Genomic DNA, 16190 nt, shown 5'->3' on the forward strand with positions numbered 1-16190 from the left:
AGAATGCCCAAGGCCATCGCTCATGACGTCTGTAGTTCGAATCCATCCTGCATCAAAGCTTTACTCTAGATTGTGAGGAATCTTAAAGGTATATGCGAAGATTCAAGATTAGGGTTCCTTACAATATTGCATAGATGGAACGCTATTCCTGCATGGAAAACTCCTCTACATGGAGAATCGTTCACGAAGATTCAAGATTAGGTTCCTTTCAATATTGCATAGAATAGATGGAACGCTACTCCTGCGTGGGAAATTCCTCTACATGGACAATTGTTCACGTTTTGACGATACAACCCACGGCGGCAGTAAAGTCCACGCCTAAAGCACTTTCAAGTTTGGCCTCGTCAGGACACAGTCATGAACTCCAGAACTCGGAGGAGTCCATAGTGCAGCTACACAGCCTGTACTTCTAGAGCTCGATTTCAAAATTCACGCCGCCCGAGTCCCGACCTTCCTCTGGGCTCGCCACCATAACGTTTTCTCAGCTTCCTCTAACATCTGTTCTCCCACACACACACACAAACAATTGCGCGGGGGCGCACTCACCCACTAGCAGATGGGGCACGATGCCGGTGCCCACACTCCTCTTCTGCCTTCGTATATTGTTGAGGGCTGTCCTGGATGTCTTCTCCAGCAAAGAATTTCTGCTACAAATGGTGCACCTCCCAAGAAGGAGCTTTTTTTTGTGGCTCTGATTTCCCTCTGCAATGGTAATCGTATTGTGTTGAATAATTTGAGCTACATGGGTTGGGTAAACTTGTGCGTTTCAGAGCTTATTATAGAGGGTCTAGATTGGGAAGTTCATGGAACACCGTGTCGCCAGCACATATCTGCGCTTTGTGCCAAGCATTTCTTATCAAAAGTGATTAATTTGAAGATAATCTTAATTTGAATACTATTGATTTCTGCAGCTCTGCCAATTGCTTCACTATTCCCTTTCATATACTTCATGGTAAGGTCTCTATTTTCTTTGATGTCACTCAACCATATCATGGCTTGCTTCTTATGTAGTCGTGTGCCAAAGTGAAACAGCTACTTGTACATCCGTTTTTGCTTGTAACTATGTCATTCTGCATGCACCATCCAGAACATGAATTGTCAAAGTTTGAGTTCTGTGCTTGCTAGATTTAGAGCTCTATATGATGTATAAGGGCTTCAATGGTATATTCAGGTGGAAGACTTTGGCATTGCAACAACAAAGACAATGATAGGTGCATATGCTGGCTACATAGGTATGACATTGTTTTGATTTTCTTTGATGCTTTGTGCCACTATGCCAAACATCTTTTCTTAACTTTTTGTCTGAAGAGGTTTGTCTTTTTCTTCTCTGTTTATACGATGCACGAAAAACTATATACCCCAGAAGGTTTGAAGACCCTCATGCATGAACAGAATGGGGAGAGGAGGACCCAGGGCAAAGGGGATGGGGCGGTGTAGTTGATTTTTCTCTCTTTGGGGTAGGCGAAGCACTTTTGTAAGGCGTATTGTTGCTTTTGTAGTTCCAGTTGATGGTAATTTTACCTACATGCATTGACATACTCTCAAATTGATCTTACATCAATAAGATTTGGAGACTGGCACATGTTAGTTGGTTTCTTCTTACCTTCTGCACGGCTCAGTATGCTCAGCTCCAAATATAGCTAATTGTTATGAATTTTGGAGTTGGATGGGATTTGGAGAATGTAGGATTAAAAATTCAATCAAATAGAAATTGCCAATCCTGGTTTTACTGAATGTAGAGGATTAAAAAGTCAAGTAGCACGCTTTTAGTTTTGCTTTTTATTTGTCTGAACTTCATCAGCCCTTTGTAGGTTTCATTATTTATTTGAGGATAGTTTTTTCTAGGAATAGTCATGCGATGCCTTTGAAGAGTTTTCGATATCCACACTTACAGGATCAGCAATGATGCTTGGGCGTTTTCTGACCTCAACAATCTGGGGTGTTATAGCAGATCGATATGGTCGTAAGCCTGTCATTCTTATTGGTACTGCTTCCATGTAAATGCTAAACTTATCTATCTTTATTATGAGTAGCAAGCTTGCAAGCTTTTGCAAAGTTGCATCTTTCATGATCATAGGGACATTGTTGTGGTTTCAGAATTATCTTCAACACAATGTTTGGCTTTAGCACCAATTTTTGGGTGGCTTTGACAACACGTTTTCTTCTTGGCATTTGCAATGGGATGCTTGGGGCGATGAGGGTAAGGTGTTATACTTCCTTGCCATTTTGAATTGACATGGATTGATGTTGTAATTTATTAGTTGAATTGTATATGATAAAGAGGACAGAATAGCGCCAAAGTATCACTATAGATTTTGAAAAGTCTTTTATGACAAAAATTTTTATCAAAAAAATCATCATAAGGGATCAAAACCCTTGAGCAATCAAGCGTCATGTCTTGTAGGTTAGGACAATGATTAACTTAACCACAATCGTGCAGTGTGGATGAACCCATGTGTCTAGTGGTGGCTCGTATATCTTAGTTGTGACCACCCAAACCACATTGTTATTTGCAATGCCTGGTATGTTATTGGATTTTGTAAAAATGTTTGAAGCAGGCCTGCAAATTTCAAAATAGCAGAAGAAAACAGTCTGCTATTCAATAAAGTGTTGCTGGGAACCCATGGACTTTACACAAGCTCAAATGTGATTGGGATTGATTCACCGGGTCATTTACTACATTGACTCGTACATGACTTATGTACACTGATAGGTGAAAATAAGTTGTAGCGACTCACAAGTGCGATTAAAGCATGCATTTGAATGCTTTTAAAGAATTAAAGATTGCAATGTGACATTTACGGTTTCATGAACCTGCTTGCTATCAAGATCCAGGTTTATTTTCTTAATAGGGTTGTGGATTTACGACACTATTTTGATCATTCTATGGTGTTTAGGAATCATAAGGGAAATCTCTAAGGGACAGGAGAGAGCCAGACTTGTGCTGGTGACATGGAGCCCTCACATAAGTTTTGAGTGCCAGTTCTGTAGCATCAATAGCCTCTACTTCCCCATCCACTGATGTAATCTGTGGCAGATGTTATAGGCTTGGACACTCCAAGCGAGAAATCAATAGCAACACATGAACAAAAATTGCAAATAACTGAACTGAACTTGCACGCGTGCGCGCGCGCGCGCACACACACACACACACACACACACACACACACACACACACAGAGAGAGAGAGAGAGAGAGAGAGAGAGAGAGAGAGAGAGAGAGAGAGAGAGAGAGAGAGAGAGAGAGAGAGAGAGAGAGAGAGAGAGAGATGAAATGAAATGAAATGTTATATTAACGTCTTCAAAAGGCCAAAATGACCTATGAGACCAAAAAGTTACAATTGGTGAATCTGATACCATGTTTGAGTACGGAAATTACAGAGTTACAAAGAACTAAATCTAAAACATTAAGGAGAAAGGAAATAGGGGGGGGCGGGGGGGGGTTGTGGGTTCAGATGAAATCTCTCATCGGTCTCGTTGTCGGATCTCATCGACCTCGTCCATGGTCAATACTCTGGTTGGGCGTCTTGCATGTCGAGCTACAGTGATCTGTATCTTTTGTTGCAGCCTTCGTCGGTAGCGGGAGACCCCCCGAGGTCGTGGACGTCTGGATCTGCCAAGCTCCGTGGCTCGATCAAGCAGTGTACCTCTAGTATGAGCGGGCTGTGAGATCTGTTGTAATGACTGCTCCGTTGGCTCTTCTCTGGCTGGTGTAAAGAAATCTGTGATTCGTCTCTGAGATTGTCTTTCCGCTGATGTCCTCAGCAAGCTCTCCCTAAGTCTACGCAGCTCTAGCAGGAACAATCCGAGACACCTCTGATCCTTGTATCTCATGACTCTAGAAAAAGGTCCGAACCCTTCTCTGAACAGGCAGTGGAAGCGGCCGCGCATCTCATAGTATACCGGGCAGTGACATGTGTAGTGCAATTCTGTCTTTGGCTCTAAGTTACATAGGTGACATATCCTAGCTCCTGTCGGCACCCCTCGAAATCGGCCAGTCTCGATTTGGAGCTCATGTGAGGATGTGCGTATCTGTCCAATAGTGCATCTTATCCCATGAGATAAGTGTGTGTCCATGTATGCAGGCCTAGTCACAAAGCCGTCCTCCGTGAGTTGGAGAAGATGCTCTCTGTAGAAGGCCATCTTCGTGCCTAGCTCCTGTGTCGGCTGTATCCACGTGCTCCTGGTATTTAGCTGAATCAGATCCTGACGTATGAGTCTGGTGATCTCTGTCCGTGTGAGAGACGGAGAGGGTGCATCCAGGGAGTATTGAAGTGGAGGTAATCTATCCATGTTGAGACCATGCGACTGAAACCATGCTGTCATCTATCCATACCAACATGCTGTATCGCCTTGTAGAGCTAGTTGTCGAGATGACTCCAAGGCAAGCCGAGCGTATCTGTCCCTGGGGAGATCCCATAGACCGTGCATAAAGGAAACTGATCTCGTCAATGCCTCCACCACGAGGAGGGGGGGGGGGGGGGGGCGGCTAGCTTGGCTCCGATAATCTCATGTGGCTTGAGGCCTTAGCCCGAATCATCCGAGCGATCATAGAGACCAGAGGCCTCTCCATACATCTCCATCCATTTGTGTTGCCAGATCTCCCCCGGTGGTCTACTGAGGGTCCCCATACCTGAATTCCATAGAGCATAGCTGGAGTCACTAGAGTGTCAAAAAGCCAAAGCTTTGTTCGCGGTTCCTGAGACTGAACCTGCGAACACATCCTCTCCAGTCCTCCCAAAGCTGCATATGCTCTCGTGAGTCTAGTCTCTGATGCTCTCCTTAGTGACAACACCGGTCCACCGAAGACTACCCCAAGATAAGTATATGCATCTGTGTACTCCACAGTCTCTTGGCCATACATAAATGTGGGTGCCGACCTCCTGACCCACTGTGGTGTGGTGTTGAACACCATAACCTTGGTTTTGCATACAGCCTAGCTAGTGTGTGACCAACCATGATGGTGCGATAATTCCCGGGAATCATGGGATCTCCTGACTTGAAAATAGGCACAATCGTGGACATACTCCAAGTCTCGGGGAAGCCTTCATACATGGCTCGATTAAACATCATAGCCAGGAGCTTTGCAAGCATATCTCTGGCATGGATGAAGTGCTCTGCTACCAGACCATCATGATCATGTGCTCTCCTTGTCTTCATCCTGTCTCCATGGGTCTATACCTTGCACTTTCCTTTAAGGGTGAATCTGGGCTTATCCTGGATTCATCCAGGTATATGCTCTCCTTGTCTTCATCCTGTCAGTAGCTTTCCTTACCCTCTCGGCAGCAACGAAAGAACATGTCTCCGGGCATGTCTCTAGTGGGTCTGGCAGAGGTGGTTGTCTTGATACTGTGTAGAGAGATGTGGCATATTCCCCCCATGTCTCAGTGGAGGTGACCGCTGGTGGTGGTGAATGTTTGTGGAATAACCTCCATGCTTCGCCGGAGTCCTGACTTATAAATAACTGATACAAATCTTGCTCTAGCTGGGAGAAGTAAGCCCTTTTCTTTCGTCGCACTATGCGGCGAAAGATAATCCGTGACTGTCTGTGTGGTAATACCCATGAGCACTTCCCTCTGTAACTTGATCCTCATCTCTCTACACTCCTCATCATACCAACTGTTCTGGGGCATTTTTCCAGATCGTCTCCGTGTAGGCTGGCTGTGGGGGTATGCTTCTAATGCTGCATCATGGAGCGTCTCTGTCAATATCTGAGTGAGTTCATCTAGTGGCCGTCCTGGCTCCTGGGTGCATAGCTTCCTGTATATCTCATCCATATACACAGAGTCCGTCTCCCTCATGAAGGTATACCGGACGTGTGTAGGGACCTCTCCTAATGGAGCTGTGCCGAACTGAAACGTCAGGGTGAAGGACAAGATAGCATGATCAACTGCCACTCCAACTGGCCTAGTGCCCCCCATGAAATCTTGAAAGAATGGAATGAGACCTGGCTGGGCCATAACATAATCCACTGTGCTGGCACCATGTCGGTGTGGAAAGCAAGTAAAACCTCCAGCTGTCGAAAATCTTTGTAGGCCATTCAAAATGGCCAATCTATGTGCGGTTCCCATATCTATCAAGTATCTGCCATATTCCGTGTATTCCTCATCTTGTGATAATCTGGATAGACCCATCTCTGTAACGTCCCCCTAAGCATTTCCTCGGAGGTATCATAAAATATTGTCTGGTGGTGGGCAGTCCTAGCATTGAAATCCCCTAGTATGATAATGTCACCATCCTTAGAAAACTCCCATATGTCATTATCCAAAATAGCAAAGGGGGATTGTCCCCTAGGTGATGCATATACTGACGTACTAGGAGGAAAGTAACAGATAGCAATGTAGAGGTATCTGCCCGTCTCTGCCCTGAGCCTCACCCACATGTACCTAGCATGCTCATCCTTGCGCGCTATATATATCAATGGCTGCAACTCCTCCCTGAATAGAACTGCCACTCCCCCTGAGCCTCGTCCTCGGTGTTCCAATCTGGTCTCTTGTCTATAGGCTGTCTCCCATCTATACCCGCTCACATGTGGCATGGATTGTCAGGGGCTTGATGCGTTTCAGAGTAGAAGATGATGTCTCTCCCTGTGAAGCTATCCTCAAAGGCCCCTACATCAAGACGAAGTGACCCGTTACAATTCTAGGTTGCCATCTTTAGTGTGGTCCCATAGGTCTCACACCGTCATGCGGGACGTCGCTCCAATATCACCACCTTTCCATCTCTGTAAAAAGCAATCTTCCCCTTTTCCCTTGCTGCTCTAATTTCCGGCATTACTTCTTGCATATGAGTAATCTACGAGAGGGTGAGGTCATCTCCAAGAAAGATGCCAGTCTTCTTTAGGGTCGGTCTCTTCTTCAGGAAGTCCTTCGCTTCCATGGAGGGGAAGCGGAGAATGAGTGCCCTTTCCTTCGAGGTTTCTCCGTTGCTCCCGCTTTTCTTTGTGCCCACTCTCCAGGCCCTCGTATGCGTCTGCTCGTTGACCCCCACCAGAGTCATGAATTCTTTCACCTCTTCCTCCACATTATCTTGGTCTTTGAGGCCACATATCCTTACGTGTAAGGCCCGCACACGTCTCCTTTGCTCCTCTTCTAGTGTCAAGTTGATAATGGTTGGTGTGGGGGTAGGGGTTATTTCCTTGCCTTTCCCTTTCTTGACAATCTCGATCCATTTTTCGGCCTTTTCTGCTTTCTGTTGGGTCTTTGTGATGACATCTACCCACGAGGTCGTCATTTCTTTTTGTTTCTCCCCACCTTCTTTGATGGCCTGCACTGGTTCCTTAATCGTGTTAAGCTCTTCAATTACTGAGGGTTGAAGCTCTCCCTCTTCGAGGACATTCTGCGATCGCACCTCTGCAAGCTCTTTCTTGAGTAGTGCGATTTCCTCATCTTGGGCCTTCACGCGAGCCTCGAGTGTATGTATTGTGCTTTCCTGTGCTGCCACGCGCGCGTCGAGTATGTTGATAGTACCTAGGAGGTGGCGGTTGATCACGCTGATGGACTCGCTCAGCTCTTCTTTGCATTTTTGGATGGCATCTTCCATCGGGTCATCTTTGCCATTCTGCTTCCTCATGGTCGGAAGGCCGCCACAGGAGGGGGAGAGGGATGTAGGAGTGAAGGGAGAGGCACGCGGCTATTCTCTCTTTTCTCTCTCTCTCTCTCTCTCTCTACGCGGCTAGGCTTTCTCTCTCTACGTGCACAAGAGTTTTTTTTCCCCCCTCTTTCTCTCTCTACGCTCACAAAATTTCTCTACGCTTCTCACCTCTCGCTCTCTACGCTCGGCCCTCTTTCTCTCTCTACACATCTCTTTCTCTCTCTACGCAAATTCTCCCCTCTCTCTCTATGCCCTTTTCCCCCTCTTTCTCTCTCTACGCTACTTTTCCCCTCCCCTCTTTCTCTCTCTCTACGCGCTAGGTTAGGGTGGGTGCAGGGGCAGCGGGAGAGCAGAGGATGGGGGAAGGGATAGCGCGCGAGCAGGGGGGGGGGGGGGGGGCGGGTGCACACAGAGAGAGAGAGAGAGAGAGAGAGAGAGAGAGAGAGAGAGAGAGAGAGAGAGAGAGAGAGATGAAATGAAATGATATGTTATATTAACGTCTTCAAAAGGCCAAAGTGACCTATGAGACCAGAAAGTTACAATGTGGTGGATCTGATACAAAGTCAGAGTAACAAGATGACAAAATGACATGGCACTTGTGCTGGTGACACGGAGCCCTCACATAAGTTTTTAGTGCGAGTTCTGTAGCATCAGTAGCTTCTACTTCCCCATCCACTTGTCTAATCTGTGGCAGATGTCATAGGCTTGAACACTCCAAGCGAGAAATCAATAGAAACACATGAACAAAAATTGCAAATAACTGAACTGAACTTGAACACACACACACACCCACCCACACACACACACACACACACACACACACACACACACACAGAGAGAGAGAGAGAGAGAGAGAGAGAGAGAGAGAGAGAGAGAGAGAGAGAGAGAGAGAGAGAGAGAGAGAGAGAGTCAACATGGAATTGCGGACTTTTGTTTACAGATGCACTATCCCCAAAGATTGGTGCCTCTTCTGGTATTTCTTTATTGATTGCCGATCAGTACGAGGGATGCCCAAAAGCAGAGCCCCAAAAGCTCTAGTCGAAAAGCACTTGGCACCTACAACATCTGCTCTTAAAATCATGGGCCAAAACTGCCCAAAAGTAGCCAGTGCAAAACGCGAAAATTTGTACAGTCTTGCTACGTCAGGAGTTAGCGTAAATAACGGAATCTGTCGTACAGTGCAAAGTCAGCACCAGCAGGTTTGCAAGTCTTTATTTTCTTAGGGTTAGGGCCCCTTGGCCAGTGTCCATAAGTTGGTTGGGTTAGGTTTTTATTAAAAACCCTAACCCCTTCTGTTAGGCCCCTCGGCCATGCTTCACAAGTTCTTCTTAGTTCTTCTTATCGCTTGTCCTCTCGGCTAGTTCCTCAGGCTGGACACACCTCGTCACAAACTTGTGACATACCGCCCCCTTGAAAGAATTGTAATTGCCCTCGATTACGCTTGTAAAAAACAGCCAAAGGACAGGAACTAGTTGAGTAGGTACCGACTTTATGTACGCAGGCACCCGACCGAATTTGATGGTAACGAGATTTAGTTGATTAAGCCATCCATGAAAAGATGAGCGCGCGTCGCGGTCTGGATGTGATTGCTAAATAGTTTTATTTGTATCTGAGACCCTCGATGGAAATGTGATCTCATCAGTGACTGATGTCTTTGTAGAAGTGTTGGATTTGCGGATATCCTTTCTTTTCACATTTCAAGCAAACCATGCCCATGACCATCCCCACAAGACAATACATTCAAAAAGCATGCAGTTCACATTGAACGCTGTGTTTCAATGTGAACTAAGCAAGACAACACATTCACAGAGCATGCATTTCACAATTCAAAAAGAACAGACTGAACAGATTTTTAGCACTTCAATAACAACTGAAACTGAAAAAAAGAGAGAGCACACGCAACATGGAGTGACGGAATTCCACCCCAGAGAGGATTGGCCCCAAACCTTGGTGCCCCTTTCGGTATTTCTTTATATTTCATCAACACAGTACAAGCCGATACTCCACGCTCTGCATCTTCTCCCAGAAGAGTGCCAAAGAATGAGCCCTAGCCTCATATTCAAAGGCTCTAGGCCCAAAAGAAGTTTACTTTGAAAGCTTTAAACTCAAAAGCATCTGGTACAAAAACATATGGCCCAATAAGCAGTCAACGTGATTTATGGAAATTCGTTAAGCTGCCACGTCAGCATAGCTAGCGCAATCTACAAAAATCCGTACAGTCTGCCACATCAGCAGCGCAAAATCCGGCAATCTGTACAGTTTTGCCACGTCAGCACAGCCAGCGCAAAATCCAAAAATTCGTACAATTCTACCACGTCATCAGCTCCACTCGCGTGTGTGTGTGGGTCCTGCTTTATTTTATTCTCTTGTGTCACTTGGGCCCCATCGGACGGGTTTCCATAAGTTGGTAGGAACTCCTTCTTCTTCGTTTGCTTATTCCTAGGTTTTAGGCCCCTTAGCCGGGATCTGCATAGTGGCTCCGTTCTTCAGTGGCTTGACACGTCAGCAATTTGTGACAATTCACACGCTTAGTTCACATTGAACATTGTGTTTCAATCTTTCAATTTAGCCATCTCATCGAGTCCAAAGCTCTTGATACACCTAGATCTTTGTGTAGTCATCTCATCTTCGCCGAACTCTTGAACTATCTAGTCATCTCATCCACACAGAAATTTTGATGCACTAGAATCACATTCACTTTAATTCTCTTAGCCATCACATCTAGATCTCGCTAATCTCTAACAGATTTCTAGATGCACTAAGTTCAAATCATTCTTCAGACAAAATGCTGCAGACATTTCATGTTCCTTTACATTACTCTTAACAATACACACATGAAAGAGTACTCGAACTCAATTCAATCTAGGAAATTTCCAATTCAATGTACATCTTTCATAAAGTTATTTGGGAGAATACTGTCTAGTGTCAGCTTGTCAATATCCCTAAAATTTCAAGGAGAAATTAGTGACCTTATTCAATCTAGGCAACTTGTGACAAGGGAGTGGAGTGGCTCCCCTCTTATGCAGTCCGCACCGCAGCAGATTCAATGTGCTGATTATTTGTAAATTTCGGAATAGACACTGCTAATAATCCAAAAGTCTCAAGGTACATCTCAAAAGTGAAGAGAATCTGCGATGTTCTCTTTCCCCCATCCACTTTGCATCGAGAGCCCAAAAAAAGTGCCTTTGACCAAATTATCGGTGGACTTAGCTTACCTTTCTGTTCTCTTTTCTTGTGCCTTGGGACCTAGTGATTGCTGTCTTGGCCTCCCGTGTCCACTTGTACATCAATCTGAATCTTTGGAATTCTTTGATGAACTATCAACTGATTTCTTTGCTTCTTTAGAACTCTTTGACAAACTATTGATTGATTCACTTGCTTCTTCGGAACTTGCTAATAAGCTATCGGCTGGTTCCCTTGGTTCTTTCTAGTCCTTGGAAGACTCTTGCCCTGTTGAGGTGGACGATGGCTTGTAGTGGCTTGCCGTAGGATAGATCGATGAGCTGGCATGCATTCTAAAACCTTCCTTGCCATGTCCCATAAGTCTCCGAATGGGCGCGAGATTTCTTTGCAGACAAAATCGTCGTATTTCTTTGGGTAGACCGCAACAAAACCGCTTAATCTGGTCCTTCCAAAGCGACCTTCCGAAAAGAGGACATTGGCAAAAAGGTATCTCAAAACCTCTTGCAATAGTCATCCAATGTGTCTTCCTTCTTCATTCTCAAACGATGTCAAGCCGTGATGACGTCTTCGTCTTCTTTCGTCAACCATGTAGAAGTGAAATTTCTATTAAATTTTATCCACTTCTTAAGGTGCTTCTCTATGCAACAACAGAGTAGACCACCATGTCTATGCGTCTCCTTTTAAATAAGATGCCGCCCTTCATACCTTGGAGTGTTCTAAGAAACGACCTCCCGAGAAGGTGATGTCAAACTGTGGTATGAATTCAAGGGCTCGATGGGTGTCTTGATAGCCTGAAAACGTATCAGACTTGATTCCTTGACCGCATCCTTGAACTCCTTGGTCTTCTTGTTCTTTTTCTTACTGTCTGAACTGTTAGGAGAGGACGAGGTCTCCTCCTTTGAACTGCTAGATGGCTTTCTGTGCTTTCTAGACTTTTTCTCGGAATCTGCTTTTCTTGTTTTTCTTGCTTTTCCTCTGCTCCTACTTTTTCTCATCCTCACTAGAACTAGAGGATGACGAACTATTGAAACTCTATGAAGACAAAGAAAAGTTGGGTCATTTGCCAAACGAACACGCTTCTTGGATCTTCTAGCCACCTCTCGAAAGGCAATTTCAGGCCCAAATATCTGGGTAAATTTGCTGATTTTCTTTTCTTTCGAGCGTGCTTCATGCTTTTTATCAACTGGTTTTTTTTCTTTTCAAGACCTTTGTCGAACCCTTACTGCGAGTACAGTCTCTGCTTTTCTGCACTCGGTTTTGGTTTCTCTTCATTACGATCTTGAGAGGAGAGTGGACAGCATCTTGCCATGTGGAGTGAACCTCGTCAAGTGGGTAATTCTTCAAGTGATTCACATATTTTGTCCCCTTAGAGTACTTGATCAAGCTTTTCATGCACGAGTCAATCTGCAGTTGACGTTTGTAGTCCGCTCTGTCGCCTCAAAAGCTTTGGTCCAAAAGCAGTTGGCACCAAAAGCATCTGCTCTCAAAATGCAATGTTTTGAAATAGTGCGTCCAAAATCTTGCTAGGATGTACCATAATGTTGACTCTCAGGGTGCATGTACTCCTCATATCATGCGCCAAAACTGCCCAAAACCAGCATGCACAAAATGTGGAAATCTGTATAGTCTTGCCACGTCAACAGTCAGCATAAATCACGGAATCTGCCGTACAATACCACGTCAATAGCAGGTTCACAAATCTCTATTTCCTTAGGGTTAGGGCCCCTTGGCCAGTATCCATAAGTTGGTCGGTTTAAATTTTTATTAAAAACCCTAACCCCTTCTTTTAGGCCCCTCGGCCATACTTCACAAGTTCTTTTGAGTTCTTTCTGCTTCTTCCAACCCCTTGTCCTCTCGGCCAGTTCCTCAGGTTGGGAATTCCACGTCACAAACTTGTGACGACAGACACCTTTCCAGAGGAGTAACATTTGCCATTTGTAGAGCGAGGCATCTACAACCACAAGGGCCACGCTTATGGCATCCTCACAATTAGTAGATTAGAGCTATTATTGCTCCCTACCGGAGGAGCAATGCTTGGCACCATCCGATGGAGATAATATGCTGAGCAGAACTGCTCCTATGACATGCCAGTTGATGGAGATGACTGTGCTGAGCAGAGACTGCTTCTATGAGATGCCACTTGTACATTTAATTCCATAGTGTAGCTTGTAGCTCCGGACGCTGTTCAGGAGCTTTTTCTTTTCTATTCTAGATAGGGTTTCAGTTAGAACTATTCTTCACTTTTATGAGTGTGATGATGAGATATATTATCCTTGGTTGTACCTTGTTTTGGTCTCATGGTGCATTTTGGCCTCTAGAAGAGTTTAAAATATATATAGAGCGTTAGGACACTACTTTCAATTGTTTGAGTTCCTTCCTATCAAAGAAGAAACAATTGTTCTACTTTTTCAGCTCTGAAAAACTGTAGATCAGTGTCACTTCTCTAAGTTGAAAAGATTGCCAGTCGGAAATCTTTGCCTTGTTAGGAGCAATAAAAAAGGGATGAAACTTTGTTTTATCTGAAAGGGAGATCCGATTTTTGATATATATGTGTGTGTGGGTGTGTGTATTTGAAATGGGATTGGAAACAGAACAGCAAAGTTGCAAAACAGTGGAGTTTTTGGGAGTTTCAATTATGCATAAATTAGACTGTTTGATTCCTAAGTTGGAAGCTGTTATGTTGTTAAGAATTATTTTCTGATTACAATCAGTTTAAGCGTGTTGGTCTCATAGCGTTAATAAACTCTACTTTATGGCAGGCATATGCATCTGAAATTTGTAGCAAGGAGAATCAAGCATGGGGTCTCTCAATGGTTCTATTTTCTACTTTTCTCATTTATCATTCTGTCAATAACTTGCCTTACGTACACTTTATAGAGAAAATTGTTTGTGCTTACAACAGTTAGGGACAATGTGGGCTCTGGGTTTAATAATTGGTCCAGCAATTGGAGGTTATTTAGCACAGGTATGAAGTTGTTATTTTGCCTTATTAAGCTTTGACTTCAGCCATCAGATTTTTTTGACTAAATGACTCAAGCAAGCTCAAAAAGCAATGATTCTAATTTGGTCACTGGTGTATAATGTGAGTAAGCAACGAAAGATATATTTATTTCTGGAATTGCCTAAGAGACCACAAAGTTACATCCTTTTCATGTATGATCCAAATGTGTAGTATGTTGTGTAAAATGACGCAACCTGCGTGACAGTAGGCGGCCTATGAGACTTTGGAGAAGACATTATGGAATTGTAATGGATCTCTGAGATTGGATGCAGGTTATTTCGAAGACACGTTTGGAGCTGAGATATTGCTATGGATATGGAGACATATCAATGCGCTGCAAGCAAGTTGCCAGATAAGCTTGGTTATAGATGGGAGTCCTTACTGACCTCAGGCCAGAAGATCTAAAGGAACGAGAGGATCAGGCAGAGTAGCTATCCTTTTTAGAGAGGAGCTCGAGTAGCTTCGATATGTAGTGCAATTCATATATAGAGGTGTATGGGCTTTTGTACTCAAAGGGGGGTAGTCTGTCAATGTTCATACTTTGTATGGTAGGTACTACCCCCATCTCTGCTTTCATGATATTTTTTGGAATAGAGGCTTTCGCTCTCATCCTAGGGTAAAGGGGCCATTAAAAAGCCGCCCCCTGAAAGAGGGGCACGACTACCCCAATGAGCAAGACCAAAACAAACCAGTCATGAGACATCAAGCAACCAGTGTTGTTGTGGTTAGCCTGAGTGAGATCAAACCTCCTCCGTAGGATCGCGAGATCGAGCCTTGCTGGCCCATTGGCTCGCTTCTCACCCTGCAGCGGCTTGCTTTGCACGGCCATTATCGTTACACATAGAAGATGTTTTACTGTTGTGCGACGTCGGTGATGAACTGTTCACATTGAGCTTTTTGTTGGTCGTAGCGATGAACATGGGCCTTCTATTGTGCCATTGAATGATTCGTTTGGTGCAACAAATTTTTCGCAATCTTCCATGCCGCTTAGGCGGCCTTAAGTTGGCCCCTTTACCCTATGTGATATCATTATCACTATTAGTCTCTCCATATGCCCCCCTCCATCATAAAATTCCCTTTCTGGTCCATCATACTTTGTTAGAGATTGTTTCCTGGAATGGTAAAGGCCTGCACCCCAATTAGCCTCCTCATATAGAGGAAGAGAGATGAGAAGGAGAGGAGAGAGAGTGAGGGAGGAGGGAGATAGAGAGTTTTTATAATGCATACTTTTCAAATGGTTCGCGACAAAGCCTTCACCACACGATTAAATTCAGTTGGAGACTTCATAATACCAAAGGATTGTCAAAAGATACCTTTCTTATTCTGTTTATAATGACTTCTTGATCTAAACTAAACTCTTATCTTACTGAAACACCTGTCACGTTGTCGGGAAAACAAGAACAAGGGGCACCTCTATAGCAATGTGTCCCAATAGTGCGCACGCAAACTCTAACACCACAAACCTTATCAAAAGAACTCCCACAATACCACAACTCAAAGGCAAGTGATCCCTTGGGAATTTACAAGCACACGCCCATCCAAAAGACCACCACCGAAACTAGGAAGCACCTGCCGTGGCATGGAATTACAGCACACGCCGACCAATGCACTTGAGAAAAACAGCTTCCCTCTTCACTAAATGGTTTTTCAAAATCACAATTTTAAAGTGTACACACACCACAAAACAAGCGAATTTTCACAACTCACTCTACACCAAACTGCCTGTGGGCTGCCATATCTTGTACCCTGAGGGAAAAGGAGCGCGTTTCTCAAACCACAACGCCAAAAGGGATGCTTTCAAGCCTCAAAAGTTCTATGCACCTCTGTGTGCAAAATTGGTGTGAACAGCAAGCTGCCCTAGCACGACCACATGTAGGCAAGGCTAGTTGAGGGCAAGAAACTGCATTAAAAGCATGGAGGAGAAACAACTACTCAAGACGTGAAAAGTTCTGATATTTGGCTGAACTTTTTTATGTTTGTACACGAGTTTAAGCTATATAAAAGTCATACTTCAAAAAACCCACTAATGGGCACCCAAGGCAACCCGACAACTGGCGCTACACTAGTGACTTGCACTACATGTACATGTGCTTGCTAAAGCAAGCTAGAAAGACCACAAAATGAAAGCCCACACACCCTTTTGACATCGGGTGTTGTGTCCATATGTACAAGTTTACAAAAAAACGGGGTGTCCAAAATGCGCGCATTATAGTTTGCCAAACCCCTAGTCTGCTAGATAACTAGAGCAGTAGCAGGACACAGTGCAAAACATTCAGAACAAGCGTATGACTAAGATGGTGTCCCTCGTGGGTTCAAAAAGTTATAATTAAATATTTGCACTGTGGCTGCCCACGCATGTGACCGGCCGGACAATGTAAATACGTCTTGACAAGAGCAAGCAGGCCGAGTCGGTA

The 16190-nt window shown here is 44.5% G+C and overlaps 1 protein-coding gene across 5 annotated transcripts in view; it reads left to right on the plus strand.

Moving 5' to 3' along the window:
• Nucleotides 1-305: 305 nt before the first annotated feature.
• Nucleotides 306-16190, plus strand: part of LOC147424228 (protein ZINC INDUCED FACILITATOR-LIKE 1-like) — an 88874-nt gene continuing 72989 nt past the window's right edge. For 2 of the 5 annotated variants that reach the window (XM_086500951.1, XM_086500952.1), the window contains exons 1-7: nt 309-710; nt 912-952; nt 1172-1232; nt 1895-1997; nt 2098-2200; nt 13535-13588; nt 13678-13740. In XM_086500951.1, coding sequence (XP_086357077.1) covers nt 557-710; nt 912-952; nt 1172-1232; nt 1895-1997; nt 2098-2200; nt 13535-13588; nt 13678-13740 — 579 coding nt within the window. In that variant the 5' untranslated portion in view covers nt 309-556. Of the gene's footprint in view, nt 711-911; nt 953-1171; nt 1233-1845; nt 1998-2097; nt 2201-13534; nt 13589-13677; nt 13741-16190 lie in introns of those variants that run through there. The other 3 variants (XR_015186526.1, XM_086500950.1, XM_086500953.1) reach the window with 3 other exon arrangements.

Source organism: Adiantum capillus-veneris, chromosome 26 (genome assembly GCF_014529385.1).
Source record: "Adiantum capillus-veneris isolate H3 chromosome 26, ASM1452938v2, whole genome shotgun sequence".
In the NCBI taxonomy this organism is placed as follows: Eukaryota; Viridiplantae; Streptophyta; class Polypodiopsida; order Polypodiales; family Pteridaceae; genus Adiantum; species Adiantum capillus-veneris.